Here is a 20,613-nt window from a genome sequence, read left to right on the forward strand (position 1 = left end):
AACAATCTTTTTCCTTTGGTCTTTCTTCCTGGATCTCTTGCCAATACTGTAACTATTATAAAATCTTCACTACATTGTGTAACATAAAATAACAGAGAATGTTATGAACACTTGTTCAAAATAACTATCAATCTGTCAGGAGATCATTCTGTGAATGATTCTGTGAAGTGTTTGAGAGGAAAAATTAATAACATTCTGTGAAAAATGATTAGCATACTTTCTAATGCATATAATACCAAAATTTCCATGCCCACATTTAGTCATTTAAAGACCATAGAAGAGTTGCATTAAAATTAAACTATCTTATGGAAAGAATTTCACAAATTATTATTATGTTTTATATTGTTGTAGCCAAATAACTTATCAAATGCTTACATACCCCAATGCTGGATAATTGTATCTTTCCTGAATAATTAAAAATCTAATATTTGTAGTAACTCTAGTAATTCTAATAATCTACACATTTAGTTTATTCCTGTCAATGTTGCTCTGGAGGATGAGATTTTTCAGCATTAGAACTGTATGTCTAATTTTTATTTACATAAAATATAAAATATTTTTGTATTTGATTTTATTATAAGATACAGATTTCACATGTGTTTATGTGTTCATCTTCTTAGAAAATATTTTATTGTAAAGATGCTGTACAGAGGGGTTATAGTTACATAAGTAAGGTAATGAGTATATTTTTTGTCAAGCATTGTAGTTCTCTTTTTGGAAAAATTTCTAAAAATCCATTTCCAGCTTAAAGATTTCAGTTGCTAGTAGCATTCTTCTGAAGCCAAAAATTGACTTAATAGAGAAAAATCTTGAAATCTTGATATTTCCCTCCAAAGATATAATAGAATTAAGCTTCTCCTTTAATAAAATAAACACTTGAATCCCATGCTTCTGTAACATAAATAAAACATTTCAGAGCACAAAACATTTCATTCCGGTTAAATGATTGATAAAGAATAACTTATTTCAAAATCTCTAAGTCTATAACTTCTGTGAAGTTAAACTACCAACATGTTTTACCAAACATAAGAGAAATCTATATTATGGTTGCTTCTGAAGAGATCAATAGATAGATCTGTAAATACTAAATTAGAAATCTGGTTGCTAAATTTGTAATCAACATTAAATTCTAAGACACATAATCATTATAGGAGATATTCTTACAAAATGAAAAGGAAGTTATAATGAATGTTGTTAATTGAGGAAAGGAGTAACGAAAGCTCAAGTTTTGGTGAGATATGGACCAGACTGGGAACATACATTTAAAGTGTCAGGAGTAAGCTAACTTGTAGAACAGAAGAGTAAAAGGAAAGCAGTGGATGCTAACCTAAGAAAGAGTTCCAGATTAGAATACAGTTTGGGACTTGGTGACAAGGAATTTAATACGATTTTTGTAAATGATGCATTGAGGTGGAGCTATAGAAGTATCTGCAGAGAAATGAAGCTGGAGTTTAAAGGAGAGGTCCAGACAAGACATAACACTTCAGACACAATTGAAGGAAACTCCTTTACATTAAAAACAGAAGTGCTTCACATTATCTTGAGACTCACATCTCTTCTCACTCCACCTTTTCCTTAGAAAGACCACATAACAAGAGCAACACATGTATCATTGAGGAGCAATGACTCTTCAAGTGGCTAAGAATTAATACATCTAATTCGCTACACTATTTAATATGTAATTATATTATATAACATTAGCTAAAAATTTTTTTCATTATTCATGGCAGCTGGAAAACAAGGATTAAATTTTGTCCCTGACTGACTATAGAACACTGAAACAAAAAATGTTCACTGCCAGCACATATCCATGAAATTAGAATAACAAATGACAAAAATACATAGCAAGATGTTATTTTGACGTATTTATTTAGTAACTTTGTTGATTCTGCAGATTTTATCTGTGACAAACTGTCAGTTTCAACTCTTACATTAAGAGACATGTATTTTTCATGATGTTGTTTCATATGGCAATATGTTGGATATCGGCCCTTTCAAGTAATCAAACTACATTGGATTGAGCCATAAACAAAAAAGCACCAATAATTTACTCTCATGGTAAGCTTTTTCTCCTGATGCATAGATTTTCTTTGCAATCATTTGAAGAATGTAATGTGTTCCTATCTTGTGAAGGGAAAGTAAAAAGTATACTTATTCTTTGCAATATGTAAACAAAGGAAAAATGATCATGAAACAGCATTCAAATTACTTCAACAAAGTGTGTATTATACCAAAAGAATATTGGTGACACACTCTACTTATCATTTCTCAACATGTTCAGTTCTGATGCATTTATGAAATAGACTCATCAAGTGTCAATTTAAGGCTATAGTATTAGAAGAGTTTTTCAGAGTCCTGAAACAAGGTGACTGATAGTGGGATCTTCATACAAACACATCAGTAGGTAAATGGGAAAGAATCTGTACACAGAGTTACAAAGTGCTGTTCTTATAGCTATCTAAGTACATTCCTATAATAAAATAAGAACTGAAGTCTGTCTAATAGATATGGGAAGAAGTTAGTTTTGTTTGTTGGTTTTAAAGTAGTTTTGGGCTGGGAAGGTGGCTCAGTGGTAGAGTGCTTGCTTTACATGCATGAGGCCCTGGGTTCAATTCCTCAGCACCACATAAGCAGAAAAGGCCAGAAGTGGTGCTGAGGCTCAAGTGGTAGAAAGCTAGCCTTGAGCTGAAGAGCTCAAGGACAGCACCCAGTCCCAAAGTTCAAGCCCCATGACCAGCAAAAATAGATAGATAGATAGATAGATAGATAGATAGATAGATAGATAGATAGATAGATAGATAGATAATTTTTAAGTATTTTTGCTTGAAAACTTTGGAAGTGTCTAAGTGCAACTGTGCATTACCCTGTAAAGCATCATACAGAGTTTCGATGACAGGAAAATAAAGATTTTTTAAAAATTTAAAGTGGTTTTGACATAGCTTTAAGTAGTTACTCAAGTTGATAATACTTCTTAAAATTTAACCTTAATTCAAGAGATAACGATCTACATAATGACTGAAGTTAATTTTATTCATGTCACAATTGCTAGTGATGGGAAAATAAGGCAATACTGACAGTAACCACAGCCACAAGCTATTAATTTTAATGGAAATGGTGGCCTAAGTTACCATGACCCAGGGCAGAATTTCACAGTGGGCATGAAATATACATATATCAGCATTTATCTTCTTCTTAAATGTGTGCACATTTATTATAAGATACTTTGAATTTTAGTTGGAAAGTTTTGTGTTTGTTTTTTAAGATTATAAAGAAATTTGGCAATCTCAATGGAATGAGAACAAAGTAGAAATCAAGTAAATTAAAAGTCTACAGTGCTTAAGATATTCCCTGGTTTCCTGAATTTCTGTATTTCTAGAGACAGTGATAATTTGTAAGAGGCAACATTATCCATTAGCATTGCATATTTTTGTGATAGTATATTTTTTCCATTACTTACCATTTAGAAAGCATTTAGTGTCTTACATTTGTTACTATTTGTGGCTAGTTTGTTGATATTTTCATATTAATTTGTGAGAGACTCAGTCTGTTTGCTTAGAAAGCATTTATCATTGTAAACAGCAGTTTTAAAAATTGCAAAACGTAAGAATGAACAAAAATTGATTCTGAGTCATTCTACCGCTGAATCAAAATTTCTGAGGGATGGTAAATACCTTTTCTTGGTTTCTGTTCAATGTAGTATCTTTGCAGATTATTTTTAATGGATAGATGTGGGATAACTTTTTCTCTTTCCCTTTTGGAATTCAATAACTGTGACAAAAATTTAACGATCCTCTAGGTTAGTCTTGCTGTGTGTTTGAATGGCATGAAGGCTTCTAGGAGAACTTATAAGGTTGAAGTTAGGTTTTCAATTTGTTCTATGTTGCAGAAGACAGGAAACTGAGGTCCATTAGCATTAACTTTGACCATCAAATTGTTTCTTATGATGCTATACAGAAGATTACCTCAAAACTTCAAAGCTTAACTAAGTTAATGGTACACATCTGTAATCCCAGCACTCTGTGGTACATAGTGAATTTAAGGTGAGCTTGGCCTACAAAGTGAGATCCCTCTTTCCCTGTCTCAAAGCAAAACACAGCAAATGAAACATTTGTAGAACCTTTAAATTTAAATTAAAGATTTTTAAAAAGCGATCATAAGTTTCTATATGAATGACTTATTTGGATTTTCTGCTTTGTAGCAGTTCTCAGGATGTAATCGGTGTTAGCAGGACCTGCTCTCAGACTAGTTTTATACAGGCTCCATTGACAAGCTCACTCATGGGGCTGTGGCAGGTCTTCTATCCTCAAAAATGTCTGACCTCGACCTTCAGTTCTTTGCTGGCCATTGACTAGACTTGTCATCAACCATTTGCCACATAAGACTATCCTCTGGGAAGCCCACCACCTGGCAGCCTGCAGCATCAGATGAGACAGTCAAAAAACCTCATTAACTTTTTTGCATTGTTGCATTAAACTTTTTGGAAAGAGAAGTGATTATAGTAGTCAGAAACCTTACTGGCTATTTTATAAGCTGCCTCCTCAGAGGGCTGTAGAAAATAGCATTAAGCGCCGGGCGCTGGTGGCTCACGCCTGTAATCCTAGCTACTCAGGAGGCTGAGATCTGAGGATCGCGGTTCAAAGCCAGCCCGGGCAGGAGAGACTGTGAGACTCCTATCTCCAATAAACCACAAGAAAACCGGAAGTGGCGCTGTAGCTCAAGTGGTAGAGCGCTCGCCTTGAGCTGAAGAGCTGAGGGACAGCGCCCAGGCCCAGAGTTCAAGTCCCACTACCGACCAAAAAAAAAAAAAGAAAATAGCATTAAGGTACTAGGTGGGAATAGGATTAGAATAAAAGAAATCATATAGTTCAATTATTTAATGGACCCAGAAACTGTCTAAAAGAATACCAGATGTCTTTGATGGTCTTTGATGCTAATGTTGTCTTTGACTGGTAAAATTTACCTGAATAACTCTTTTTTTTTGGACTGAAATCCAGAGCAAACATTCTCACACTTTTTCTTTAGATTTTATACTTCTATAAGCATTCTTTCTAATATGTTTGCTAGGGTATTCTCTAATATAATTTGCACATCTTTGATTTCATGGCTTATTTGTGAACTTTGAAGTTGAGTGCACAGAAGACTACCTTTTTAAATTCTGGAATGGCATGTGATTATTCTCACCCACATACTGTCTAAACAACATTTGATGATTCCATTAGAATAGATATAAAGAAAAGCCATTCCTTAGCAAAAATCATTCCTTTTATTGAAATTCTATTATATGAAACAAAAATTAGAAAAATCTGTCACTGAAATTTTCCTATCACTTGTCAAGTTTAGCCCCAGACATGTATTACAGTTCATTACTGTGTAAATATGTTAAATATGGCTCTAGAGACTCCAACCTTTATTCACTCACAATTGTTTCCCTAAATAAATATAACCTTTATTAAAATTACCAAATCAGAAATCCTATATATGAAAGAAAAAAATGCTAAATTTTAAAAGATGATTTTTCCCTGCAATTTTAAAGAACTTTCAAAAGCTACCTTTTGAATTGCTATTCTTGTTTTTTTTTCCCCATAGATAACATAACAGTATTCTAAAAATGTATTGTGAGGATTCTGTCTGTCTTTTGAAAAATCCCCCGTTCCCTTCTCATTATAATGAAAATCACTTTTATTGCAGGTATCATTTTAAACATAAAAATTATTTCTTCTTTACTTAGACTCAGATTTCCTTATTTTACCCTATCCCTGTTTCTTAGTCTTCTTTTTCTCAGACAATACAAGAATGGCAACAAAGAAAACAAAACACTGTGTCCCTGTCTTGGGGTTCATTTCACTTAACATCATCTTATCTGGTCATATGTACAAAGCTTTTGACCTTTTCTTCATGTCCTAGACATATACTAGTTATAACAATTGAGGGAAACCATGGGACCTATGTTTCTTTGGGCCTGGCTTACTTCACTTAATATATTTTTATGTACCATGTGATTTTTTGTTTCTTTGTATGTTCCTTACACACAGTATAACCCCTGTTTTCACTATATTTGATGCTGTTGCCCTTCATCTTATATATACACTTCTCTAATTTGGGGAGGGGAAGGGGAAAAAAAACCCAAAGTACTTAAATTGGGATACAAGTTGACCCATTGTAACAATGAGATGCACAAGACACTGTGTTGATAAACGAACTTTACAATTTAGGCAGGGTAGGGGGGAGTGTAGTTGAGGAGGTGGGAGGGAAGGGATGGTAGGGGAAAAACAAAGGAGGAGGCAACAATGTTTGATCAGAAACGTATTCATTACCTTGCTCAAGTAACTGTAACCCCTCTGTTCAGTATTTTTACAATAAAAATGTATAAAAAAGAAATACAAGAATGGAGAAAGTAATGAGAATTTTCATTGTGTTTCACTTTGCTGAAGTAGGGAGGTCTCACCTTCCAATCAGGACAAGGTAACCTAAGTGCAAAATACCCCATTTTCACTTGCTGCTACATTAACCACTCTGATGGCATCTAGCTTCTCCTAATGAGTGCTTAATTAGAACACACATGCACACACAAATACTTTACCACCGTAGAAATATGATTTTTCTTTATTTTCATTAACAAGACAGTACTTTAAAGAGCCCTATCCTCTGCTTTTCACTTTCGTGTTTGATAAACTTTAAAAGACCACTTAGTATTCGTTTAAAACAAAATTCACCGAGAAGTAATTTTCTCATGGCAACACATGCTGGTTAACATATACAATCCTAATTAACAGGTAATAGAGTTAAAAAGACTTCATGAACTTTACAAGTATAAATTTACCATTATAACATGATGGAACAATAGTAAGTTCCATGAATGTGAACTGTTTCTTTGAAGAACTCTATTAAGAAAAATCATCAACTAGTTCTTTACTTTCTAATACTTGACTAGGACTTATGAAAAGCCTAATAGCCAAGCAGAGAACAAATTTATCATGTGAATTATGTCCATTTAACTGGTGAGATAGTGAATAATGCAAATTTTTATTAATAAAATCAAATAGTGCTAATATATTGAACTTTTATTTCACCAAGGCAAACTATTTTAGATTTGACAATTGGTTTTCAACATAAGGAAATGACAAATATCTGAGGAAATAGATATAGTAGTCTGATTTAAACATTATGAAATTTATGCAAATATTGACATATTTCATTTTACTCCACTATATGTGCAATTTTTCTGTTTTCAAATTAAAAGTAAGTCTAAAATAAAATGGAATTTATATTGAAAAAACTTATGACTTATAGATGAGATCAGAAACTTATCATTTATAGATGAGATCAGAATCAGTATAAAGCTGTCATATAACTTTTACCCAGATTAATTTATTAGTATTTCCCCATGTTTCTTATTTATTCTATCTAATATTTGTGAATTATATGAGAATAAAATGTATATATTATGACCCTTCCCTTTTGATACTCATCCATATTTATTTCAGGGAGAACTAACATTGAGTTTCTTCTTATGTAAAACAGTCTATTTATTAGCTCAGCAAATATCTTATTGACCCAATACATTTATCTAGTCTGACACCCAAATTCCACATTTGTCACTTGAACCAATAGTTTCCTTTATTGTATTTGTTTTCTCTTATTGTTTAATGCATAGTAGGAGCATATGCTATGTTTACTTGATATTTCTCTTTAGTCTCTTTAATCTGGAGTGTTCTTTTAACCTTATAAACATTTAGAAGTTGAAAATTTTATGCGATACTATCAATTGTTTTAATCAACTGCTTCTTATTTTGCTTAGAATGTTTTCTCATGACTAGACCCAAGTCATGTATTCTAAGCCAGTTAATTACTATTGTGAAATTATGATAGTCTCATGGTTTAATCTCGAGAAGCATGTAATGTTCCTCTTTTGCTCATTTTGTTGTTAGTTTTTTGTTTGTTTGGGGTTGTTGTTGTTGCTGTTGTTGCTGTTTCTTGGTCCTGGGGCTTGAACTCGGGGCATGGGATGCTGTCCCTGAACACTTTTTGCTCAGGGCTAGCACTCTACCACTGAGCCACAACACTAATTCCAGTTTTCTGGTGGTTAATTGGAGATAAGAGTCTCATGGGTACTTTTCAGCCCAGGCTGGCTTTGAACTGTGATCCTCAGATCTCAGCCTCCTGAATATCTAGGATTCCAGGCATGAACCACTGGTGCCCGGCATGGACTCTTCATTCTGATGGTTCCTTCTATATATACTTTATAGAGCATTTCTCAGATACTAGATAATGCTCAGTATGCTTGAAATAAATACACAAGGTGTGAGGTTATAAAGGAAGTTATAGTCAGACTAGATAATTGCTGTAAGATATGAAACACTGAGTTTGTTGGTATAGTAAATACAACTTGGGATAGAGTTTGTACCTATGATAAGTGGGAATAACAGTACTTGGTTTCTAGAAGTATCATACCTAGGCTCCAAATTTCATCTACAGGAGTGTAGACAAGTTATTCAGCATAAAAATATTTTGTCAAAGAGCTTCTCTGAATAAAATTTAGAATTACCCATTCTCTGATACATAGACAAACACCAGCTTCATCTTTCATTAATTGTACTTTGTTGTGATAATTATGATACATTTATAAGAATACACAGCTAGACTGGGAAGGTGGCTCAATGGTAAAGTGCTTGCCTTGCATGCATGAGGCCCTCGGTTCGATTCCTCAATGCCACATAGGCAGAAAAAGCTGGAAGTGGTGCTGTGGCTCAAGTGGTAGAATGCTAGCCTTGAGATGAGGAGTTGAAGGACAGCACCCACACCTACAGTGCAGGCCCCACGACTGACCAAAAAAAAAAAAAGAACACACAGCTATTGAACAGATATAAATACGTAGACCCATAGTGTCTAGATCTTCACTCAATTGGGGGTAGATTCTTCTGCATGAAGTATCGTTAATATCCAGAGAAAAAGGATCATCTTCTGTTTGAAAGTAAACTTCTCTTTGCACATCAATGGCCTCAACATTGTTGATTCTGAAAATTAGGCAAAGGGCTTTTTCTTTAAGACACTGACAACAATGTCAGTGTTTTAATATATTATATAATATATACTATAATATTACAAGTTAATACAATCATCAAGGTAATGCATTACTGCTTAAGACTTAGTGACTAAATATACCCAACTTAGCTAAGATTCATTTATCTCTATGTGTAGATCTTCTATTGCCTTCTCAGCTTTCATGGCTTGTCTCTCTGTTTTGTTTCCCATCTAGAAAGAATTTTGTGACAGAACAGCTTGCTCTGTAAGGATCCCTTCTAGGTCCATAATTCCAATTTTGTTCTGCCTGCCTCACATTGTTAAAGTTCAAATTTCTTCTTGCTTACTATTAGAGTCTAGTACATGGTACAAAGTTCTTTCATAAAAATGAGAGTTTTTATTCACTATATTTGTCTCAAATGAACTTGTGATTGTTGCCTTAGATAATTTAACCTAGCCCATGTCTCTTCTTACAAGAGAACTAAAAGGAAAAATGTCTAAAACTGTTCTTGGTGGTACTTTCTTTTCGTTAATCTTCATTATTAGCCATAATTCAGAGCTTTAAGGACTGGAGGTATAGCTCAGAGGTAGATCATATTAGAAAAGCTTTCTTTAAGCATAGAATTTGCTATTCTTTATTCAATAAAAAATAATAGACAAATAGTGTGGGACTTTGAGTTTAACAAATAAATAAAAGTACTTTATACTAACATGTAATAAAGCATAGTCTATACTCTAATTTCAAATGTGTTGTAGTGTATTTGTCTGTTATGTAATCCATTTCTTACTTATACTAGTAGATCTCAATTGTACAGACATGATGTCCTAGCTATTGTGCTATTCTATATGATATCATTCTCTAGAGCAGCACTAGGGGCTTATGGCGGAAAGTATACAAAAATGGTCTGGGGTCTAGTCTTCCCTAAACATGAATTATCTCTATGGCCTCAGATTTCTCAGCTATAATCTTTAATTTACAAAGAAGTAGTCATCAAGTCAGATGCTGCTGGCTCACACCTAAGGCTTCAACTACCTAGAAATCTGAGACCTAAAGAACCACAATTTCAAGCTTACCTAGGTAGAAAAGTCCATAAGATTCTATCTCCAGTTGACTAGCAAAATGTCAGCTTAAAGAAAGAAAGTATATTGAGACTACAAGGCCATGAGTTTAAGCCCTGGTACTAGCACTAAAGGAAAAAAAGACAGACAACAAAAACCTAAAACACAACAACATAATTAAGATATATTGCAACTTTTTCTACTTTCATTTTTAATTATATGCAAACACAATCTTGAATATGTTAGCATTCAAACATATGGGAATCAGTTGAACTGTTATTATCTGCATCTCATGAAATGATGTTTACTCGGTATCCTCTTATAAATGGATTTGCACTGAACAACAGTCTCTCAAAGTATTTCTCATGTGCAATGTAGACTTTGTGTCGCTGCTTCTTTGCTTTAGCAGTAGCAGAATGTTCTCACTCTAAATATAAAATGATAAAAAAAAAGCAAGAAACAATATTTTCTTTAATTAGCTTCTTCCTTTGGGGGTTTTAGAAAAGAGGTTATGACTTGACAAAGATCCTTCCCATCTGTTCTGTTTGTTTGCTTTTTATTTTGACTTCCTTTCCTTGTCTTATCAAATATCACATGAATCATTAACATTTGTTTTCATCACTTGTTTTGATTTCCTTTGCTTCACATGATTAAGATATTATGTTGAGAGAGGTTCAGGGCTACCATATTTTACATTAACCTCATATTCTCTAAGTAAATATTAAGCTTTCTAGATATATTATCTTATATCTTTACCTTGTGCTGTGTCAATGTTTTACTTCAACTCTTCAGTAGGGAGGCATGTGCATGAATAACTGTTGTGTGAAGGTTGCAGATTTCATTAGAGTACAGGTGTCTGGATTTAAGTTGTGAGCAAATAGATGTGATCTTTAATAAAACTACTTCCCAACTGGAAGTTTGATTTATTGAGCACTTTACTCAAAAGAGATATAAGAAATCCTTTTACATGTTTCCAAGGGCGTTCTACTAAAAATATAATGTATATCTTGTGTATTTTGTGATGCCTTTAATGATCATACTCTCTTGTTAATGATATGACATTATTTTCACACAAGATGAATGCTTCGTATCACCCAACTAAGCAACTTGAAATTGTTCCAATTAATTTATATGTTATCCTCTAATTTAAATAATGATCTATAATAGAATACACACTAATTCAACTCATAGTTTCTAAAATGGCGATTAGGCTATTTAATACACTGGTTTTTATAGCTGAAATAAAGGATACACTGATTTTGTCTGCAAGCTTTAAATATTATCAATGACTGGAGGAAATAACAACCTTAAAATCAGCCCTAAACTTAGGTTGATGTGAACACAAAAAGAGAGATTTTGTTATAGACTCTTCATTTATTTTTCTTCTCAGTCATAACAAACAAACATGTAGATTCTGTATGTTTACTGGTTCCCATTGAACAGTTTCAAGTATTATATTAAGGCCTGAGACTGGAGGAATGGTGGATCATCAATGGTGGATCACTTCCCTAGCATATATAAGGTCTTGAGACTAATACCCATCATGGAAATAGAAATATTAGAAGAGGAGAAAGCAAGAGAAAACAAAGCAAAACATTATGCTGAGATCATGTTTTAGAATTTTAAAATGTTTCTTCATTATAGAATCTGTGGTTGCAAATCTGCATAATAATCTCACATGGCATACAAAATTTCACACCTGTGACAAACTATTCAGTAATTTAGATTCTTTCTTTACACCAAATTATGGCTGTACAAATCAAATCACAATGAACTTGAAACTATCAGGAATTTGTAATTTAAATAGTTTCACTCAACCCCTACTCCCAACTGCTTTTAATTAGAACCGACTTTTTAATTAAGTACTCCCACAAACAAAGTTGAGGTTGATGACTTTCCTGTCATATCATCCTCCCTTACAAAAGCAAATAATCACAGTGTCAAAGGAAGGCTTTTTTTTTTTAAACAGAACATAAGAATTCTATCTCTATTTCTATTGAGTCTGGAGAGACCAAAACCAAAGTTACCCCTGGGAGCCCATCAAGGTTCTGGTCCCTGAAACAGTGAGTTGAAGTCAGAAACACTGACTTTTTTTTCTCCAGTTGCACAGTTACAGGGAAAGTGGTATAATGAAATAGACACATTTGGATTCACACAGGTATCATATTTCTTCACCTTTATTTGGTAGTTCTGTGAAAATACAAAAGGTAATTAATCATGTTCAGCCTGGGTAATTTTATTTGGGAAAGACACTGAAAGTATCTTTTCTTCTGCTAGTTGTTGGTACATTTAGAGTTAAAAATCTACAGTATCTTGAACACAATAGGTGCTTCACAAACATTAGCTATAGTTATAATGATAATTATTTTCCTTATGGCCAGTTTCCTTGATCATAAAGAGAGGCAAGGTGTATTCATGCTCTGCCATGCTGTGTGTGTGTGTGTATGTGTGTGTGTGTGTGTGTGTGTGTGTGTGTGTGTGTGTGTGTACACACATGCACTCATTTGCTCATATGCTATATTACTGGAGCCTGAAATTAGGATGTAGATGGTGCCCCTTGGTTTTTTTGCTTGCCTAAATTTCTTTATTTTTAATATTTGATTTAGAAAACTTATTTAATATGGCAATAAGTACTAGTAAAACTAGTAGCAACATTCAGTATTAATGACAGATCACAGTTAGGGGCCCAAAGCGGGTAAGGTATTTTTAGATCTTCTCTCTAGCTTAGATAGTTAATCACACTCCATATGCCTCTTGAAGCAATAGTGCACATTTAGAGTTCAGGACTTTAATATAATTTAAAATAATTTAGAAAACTTTTGTTTTCTGATCACTCTTCCTTCTATTGTAGATAAATTGAAGTGTATATATAATTTACCCAAAGATTTACAAACTTCAGGCCATACTTTGGAGGAGGCATGTTACCACATACGATATGGGAATATGCTTATGTTGTGTATAAGGTTTTACATTGGATTTAAGATTCCTCTTTTCTTATTTCTGCTTCATTCATTGTGTTCAAAATTTAGTGTTTTTCTATTTTTCCAGATTATTATGGGTCTTATTTTTCCATTGGTAAAGGGGAGCAATCTATTAACAACTTGACATGTATTTGTTGAATTAGTCTCATTTCTAGAAGGAAAAGGTACAGTCCACTGACAGTGATGAAATAACCTTGGTGGCAGAAGCCACCATCTTAAGTAGTAACAAATGTGCACATAGTTACATTCCATGGCATACTTACACCACTGAGGAGTAAGGTGAGGGCTCAGTCTTTCCTGATGCAGACACACCTGAGTGCCTTCACAGAAAATTTGGTTCTGCAAGCTTGCAGGAAGTAATTGTCATTCCACACAAATGAACAAGTTTTGCATATCAGTAGCACACACACACATACTCTTATCTACTTTCTGAGTGCTCTGGAACTGATATCAAAATAGCAAATATATATTTATGAGAACTAAAAGTGCTGTGTTCTTCCTGATCATATAAACTCAAGGTAATTATGAAATTAATGTTCAGGATATGTGACACTGTTCCTTCCTAAGTTACTGAAACTAAAATGAAGACCAGAAGTTTTATATCAAGCTATGTACTTTGTTGCTACCTATGTGCCCCAAAGGCTGTGATATTAATTATCTTTATTATTTATTTTTAGATGGGAGACTGTATTTGAAGACTACTGTCATGTACTGAATCTATCTGGTTGAAGAAATCAAGTTCATATAAAGAACTTTGCAGTCAGACATTTGTCATTGGCAAGTTTGGAAAAACTAAGGTCCTTTTAAGGAAACTTCTTCCATTTTGTGTAGTAATGTTCTTTAACATTTAAGTACACTACAAAAACCAAACAGTTTCCTCCACTGATTTCGTCTGTGATTCATACCAGAGACCTGCGAATGTTTGTAAATGTACAAGTATCAAACTTCTTAGTTAATATCTGCAACTTTGCTGCTGGACACTTGTATACAGAGTTCAAGGCAGGTGTGACTAAGACCTAGCCTTTTTTTTTTTAATGGAATGAATCATTTCCCTCTTCTGAAAATTCTGTATTTGAGCACATTGACAGACTCTTACAGCAGTGGTCACTAGACTTACAGAATTATGTCCCACCACACCATCAAGAAAATGTGGAAATGAAGTTGTAAGGGACATAGAGGATTATGAAACAAACAACAAAAAAAAGAGTAATATTCTGTTACATTCAGTTTTAAACTCCAAATTGTGGGTTTTCTTCCGAATTTTTTTCAGATACTTTCAAAAAGACCAACAAATGGATGGTAACAACTCAGTGAATTATACATTTTGCTTATCTGAAAAGAAGCATTGACTATAAGCCAAAAGGTTTCACCGATGGTCTCTTTTACTTAAAAATTAAAAAAATATACATATATATCTAATTGTAACATGTTTTCATTCCAAACTGGTAGTGGTATATAGGATTAAAAATAATAATGTTGCTTCCTACTCAAACTGTTGGTCACATGTACAGTATATAAACATAAAACACATGAGGAAGGTATTATGTATGCAGTAGGATACTAGAGTTTAGGAAAATGACAATTTTAGAAAATATGTTTTTTGTCACCCTGTTGGTCAGAAAGAAGTCTTTCTGGTTTTAACGCATGCAGGCATGTAAATATTTGTCTGGAGTCACAGTATTAACGAATGAGATCTTAAGCTTCTGGTGACCTGAGAACTCTCAGTCAGCCATTTCTCTTTGTATATCAATCCCTAGTCAGTGCTGCGAACTGCACTGTTGAGAATGGATTGTGGCTGACCTGTCAATCCCAACACCAGAAATATTTTTATATGTTAATGTCATATTATGTTAATGTTGCTACAAAAAAAGAAGAAACAAAACTTAACGAACCTGTGTTGTATCAGTCAAATACCAATGTAACCCTGAGTGATAAAGTTGAACTGTGTTTTGCCTCCCATCACCGCAGAGGGGTGGGTGGGTTATGTGTTATTTTCACTGTCTTTTTGAAAGTTACAAGTATGTGTTTTCACTTTTGTGCAGATAACTGGAAGTAAAGCTGCAAATGATGCTTATTATACTCTAGTTATGTTCTCTCTCTCTCGCTCTCTTTTTTAAATACAACTAGAGTTCCACCTTTAAGGACTGATATAAATCAGTACTGTTACTGTCCCTCATATGATATCCTGTCATCGTAAACTTTTATGATTTTAACATTATTTATTACCATAAAACAACAAAATCTTAAGTGTCTAAGCAAACTAGATGGAAATGTTTAAAGATTGTATTAATTGGATAATAATTACTTGGTTAAGAAAAATGTAACATTATAGATATTCTGGCACTACGGTTTTTACACATTTTAGGTCTTCCTTGACATGCCAGAACCTTCATCTTTGATGTAACAAACTATTAAACAATTTAGTCCATTATTTGAGATATTATGAACAATTCCAGTTTTAGCTTGCTTAAAAGGGAGAAATATTTTCCTTTAAATAATGTTCATAAATGCTTTGTAGAACCTTGGTTTTCTAAGTAGAGTTTGTTCCATAATCATCTTTAATTATTTGAGCACAAGAGATTCTATTCCTAGTTCTGTGCATTTTGGTTTGTTTGGTTTCCCATATGCAGTCTTTAAAGGATTGTAAGGACATTTAAGATTAAATGAACTTGTGGCAAGCTTTGGAATCATACACTTTTTGAAACTTTTTTTAAAGAAGCCTGCAACTTACATATTGTCATAGAATCAGCCTTTGCTCTCCTGGCATAGATTCACCTGTTACATGGGGTTAAATAATTTTGAAATTCATATTTTCAAGACCTTTGAGAATGCTTTAGTGTCTGGTTCAACATAAAAGGATATTTCAGCAAAGATTAAAGAAAAAAATGCTGTCATCTGTATGTTAAGAGAGACTCTTTACTAACCTGTTGTAAATATTACAATTCACAAAATGTAATTGTAAGTCTGTAACTTAATCCCCTCTCCCTTTTTTCTTTTAGTTAAACTAGTTGGTTTAGAAATTTATGTTTTTGGCATAAATAAGTAAAATTGTGCCCATTTTATGGTTTCCATGCTTTTGTAATCCTACAAATATTAATGTCTAGTTGTTCTATATTATAACCACATTTGCGCTCTATGCAAGCCCTTGGAATAGAACATACTCATCTTCATGTAGGACCTATGAAAATTGTCTATTTTTATCTATATATTTAAAGTTTTCTAAAAATGATAAAAGGTTATTACGAATTTTGTTGTACAAAATCTGTACAAAAATCTGTTTTTACATCATAATGCAAGAATTGGAAAATTTTTCTATGGTAGCCTAGTTATTTGAGCCTGGTTTCAATGTGAGAACCACGTTTACTGTTATTGTATTTAATTTTCTTTTTCTTTTCAACAATCTCCTAATAAAAATGTCTGAAATCTCCCTGTGACTTTATTTACAGTTCGTCTTTATTAAATTTTCGTGAAATGCAGAGCATTGAAGGAATATTTACTTTCTAATGGGAGGCATCTAAAAACAACATAAGTCAGCTATTTGCAATGGGAAGGAAACAATGCTCAATGATTTTATTTAACATGCAACTGCTTCTATCTCTAATATGAATTACTCTGGTGAAAAACATCATAAAAGCATACTCTGTAGTTATTGTTTAACAAGCAGATTTTCCATATTTTGTTTCTTGCCAGCTAAGCAAACTGCCCCCCATATACATGATTTATTTATGTACATTTCACAGTTTATGAAGCTGTTATTTGTACCTTTTTCCTTTATATTCTTATATTCCCATGATTCTTATTTCACAAAGCTTTGTGCTGAATAATGTAAAGTAGACATGTTGATGGAACAAAATATATTATTCCCATATCTATAAGAGTGTAGATTTGTAACTCTAACTCAGTGTTTTGCTTTTGCTTTTGATTCTATTATTGGGGAAAATGCCTTCAGTAAAATATCCTTTAATATTATATAAACATTTTAATCAAACTAAAGTGCAACATTTGCAGAAATAGTAGGTTGCTATCTCTGTGAATATTCTAAATATTCTCATGAGAATGGAATATGCATTTCTTTTCTGTTTAAATGAGTTATTTCAATGAATTCTTCAAACAGCATATAAACTAATTATGATACTTGTTTAATAAAAGCCTAAAATGTTTATGTGACCATTACAAACACATTTTTTGTCTTCTGTCATTATGTGTTTATATCAGTAAGGCTTGTGTTAGAACATTATGAAATCTCAGTGGAATTCAGGGATAATGTAGCCTTTCCCATGTGCTTTCGTTAAATTTGTGGTCTGCAAAGTCCTTTATAACTGGAACAAAGTATTGAACAAATATAAATTCTAGAGATTGCAATGCTAAAATACAGGGAGTGGACATGTTAATAGAATTAAAACATGATTGTAAGTGGAAATGTTAAAAAATGTTAAATTTCCTCATGCAGGTTTTGGTTTTCTCTTCAATATGCTTGAGTAGGATATAACAGTAGAATAGGTCCCCATAGATCAAGCATTTTTATTAATAAAGTTTTTCTACTGCACATAGCACTGTGCCGGATGCTGTAATGACAGAAATTGAAAACATGTTTGTTTGTTTTTTTAAAATCCCAATTGACCTTATAATTTGATCAGAATTTTAAAATTTTTATTTGTCAGTCATGGGGCTTGAACTCTGGGCCTGGGCTCTGGGCCTGGGCTCTGTGCCTCAGCTCTTCAGCTCAAGGCTAGTGCTTTACCACTTGAGCCACAGCTCCACTTTTGGTTTTCTGAGTGGTTTATTGGAGATAAGAGTCTCACAGCCTTTCCTGTCTGGGCTGGCTTTGAACCATGATCCTCAGATCTCAGCCTCCTAAGTAGCTAGGACACAGGCATGAGCCACTGGTGCCTGACTTAGGATTTGAAATCCTAATTTCCAGAAGTAGATTCATTGGACATCTTCTCTACAGTAGTCAAACTACTATTAAGGGAGTCTTAGCTTAGGTCCACTTCCACTAGGTAGTAACTCTCCAGTGACCCATTTTCTACCTTGACCTCCCAGAGAAAAGTTGGGTAGGAATTAATACAGAGGAAATATTTTACTCTCTATTTTAAATCTCTATCAGTCATTATTTTCATGTTATTTCTTCATTTATTTCAGCCACAGCATTCTTAAGGAATGATCATGAACCAGCAAAAGGTAATAGCTAGCTTAATCACAGACAAATAAGCTGTAAGTTGAGACGTGGGATATATTTGGAAAATAGACTATGCAATATTTAATATTTATTTAGTTATCTGTAACATAATAATGACCTAAAGTAATTCAAAAAGAGAGAATTAAATACCAGATATAAAGGAAGTGTGTGACATCTTGACTAGTGGCAAGAAGCTGGAGATATTGAATTGAAGAGCTGGATCCATTAGGACTTCTTTGGTTCATGTAAGAAAACCAAAATGGTGCAAGGGGAACTGGTTATATAGATAAAAGATATATATGTGATACCAAGGTAAGAAGTCAGCTAGTCATGTGTCCAGAGTTCAGGTACCATCTTGTACCTTTTTACCTTTCTGTTTTGCTAAATGAGTCTCTCTACTCATTATGTATACGCTTCTGTTGTTCATCTTTTCACTCAGAAGCATAACCCAGTCCATAGAAGTGAGAGCCAGTCATTTTCTCAGTCATACCCTAAGTCAAATTTCCTGAGCAATCTAATCATGTCATGGTAGAGTACAAGTCAGTAAGGCATTTTGTCAATACATCACATTTTTAGTACTCCGTGTGTGTGTGTGTGTGTGTGTGTGTGTGTGTGTGTGTAAATGTCAGTACTGGGGCTTAAACTCAGGTCCTGGACATTGTCCCTAAGATTTTTGTCTCAAGGCTGTCACTCTATCACTTGAGCCACAATTTAAGTCCCTGATTTGAGGTAGTTAATTGGAGATAAGAGTTTCATGGGCATTCCTGCCAGGCTTGTTTTTGAATCATAATCTTCTTATCTCATTATGAGTAGCTAGGATTACAAGCATAAACTATAGACCCCCAGCTTTTTCTGTTAAATTTTGAAAATATCAAAGAAATGTTCATCTCCAGTTGGGGCCAGAGCATAAAGATGTTTAAATTATTCAAGTAATTCTAACAAGTACCTAAGTTTAAGGACCACCATATGGAAGAATAAGTATCATACTATAGAATAAAATTAATGTGTCTTCCGCTGTGTAGCAAGATTTGGTAGTGAAGTGGGAGTTGAGTTGTGACCTGTATAGATACTACAGAAACTATTTAATAGTTCTATAAAGTAAATTTCTTTAAAAAAAAAAAACTTGCGCCTTGTAAACTCAATTCCAAATTCTAAATAAATTCTTTTATTAAATGATTTTATTGTGAAAATACTGTACAGAGGAGTTACAGTTAGATGAGCAAAGTAATGATTACATTTCTTATGAAGCATTGTTGCCTCCTCCTTTGTTTCCCCTTCCCATCACTTCCCATCTCCCCATGTCCCGTCACCCCATCGCCCCGTCCCCCCACCCCCACACTGCCCAGCCAAAGTTGTAAAGTTCATTTTTCGACATAAGTTTTGTACATCTCATTGTTGCAATGGGTCCACCTGTATCCCTATTTAAACAATTTGTTTTTTTCCCTTCCCCTCCACAAATCATAACAACATTAAATTCCGTGAGGGAGGGACATACAAAGCAACAAAGAAATACCTTATAAATATGTTAGAAACAATAGCAAGGCCGGGCGCTGGTGGCTCACGCCTGTAATCCTAGCTACTCAGGAGGCTGAGATCTGAGGATCGCGGTTCAAAGCCAGCCCGGGCAGGAAAGACCGTGAGACTCCTATCTCCAATAAACCACCAGAAAAAAAACCGGAAGTGGTGCTGTAGCTCAAGTGGTAGAGCACTCGCCTTGAGCTGAAGAGCTGAGGGACAGCGCCCAGGCCCAGAGTTCAAGCCCCACGACCGACAAAAAAAAAACATTTCAGGGCCTTATCTTGGAGTTAATTTCGCCTAACATCAACTTATCTGACCTTTTCTGCTTGTCTCAGACATATACTAGTTATTGCAAATAAGGGAAACCATGGGACCTATGTTTCTTTGGGCCTGGCTTACTTCACTTAATATAATTTTTTCCAAGCCTTTCCATTTCCTAACAAATGGGGCAATGTCATTCTTTCTGATGGAGGCATAGAATTCCACTGTGTGTGTGTGTGTGTGTGTGTGTGTGTGTGTGTGTGTGTGTGTGTGTGTGTGTGTGTGTGTGTGTGTATTCATACCACATTTTCTCTATCCATTCATCTACCGAGGGGCATCTGGTTCCATATCTTAGCTATGATAAATAATGCTGCAATAAACATAGTTGTGCTGGTAGCTTTAGTATGGCCTTGTTTGTTTTCATTTGGGTAAATGCTCAAAAGTGGGATTGCTGGGTTTATGTGTAGGTTTTTGAGGAACCTCCATACTGCTTTCCAAAGTGGTTGAACAAGTTTACACTCCCACCAACAAAGCAGTAGGGGCCCTTTTGGCCACATCCACTCCAGTATCTGTTGTTATTGGAGTTGTTGGTTA

At 34.0% G+C, this 20,613-nt stretch overlaps 1 protein-coding gene across 2 annotated transcripts in view; it reads left to right on the top strand.

The window, feature by feature from the left end:
* Dach1 (dachshund family transcription factor 1) overlaps window positions 1–16,488 on the top strand; it is a 383,776-nt gene extending 367,288 nt beyond the window's left edge. For both annotated transcript variants that reach the window (XM_070002867.1, XM_070002868.1), the window contains one exon: window positions 13,739–16,488. In XM_070002867.1, coding sequence (XP_069858968.1) covers window positions 13,739–13,776 — 38 coding nt within the window. In that variant the 3' untranslated portion in view covers window positions 13,777–16,488. The remainder of the gene's footprint in view (window positions 1–13,738) is intronic.
* The last annotated feature ends 4,125 nt before the right edge of the window (window positions 16,489–20,613 follow it).

This window comes from Dipodomys merriami, unplaced genomic scaffold (assembly GCF_024711535.1).
Source record: "Dipodomys merriami isolate MVZ:Mamm:240054 unplaced genomic scaffold, mDipMer1.0.p SCAF_6, whole genome shotgun sequence".
NCBI lineage: Eukaryota > Metazoa > Chordata > Mammalia > Rodentia > Heteromyidae > Dipodomys > Dipodomys merriami.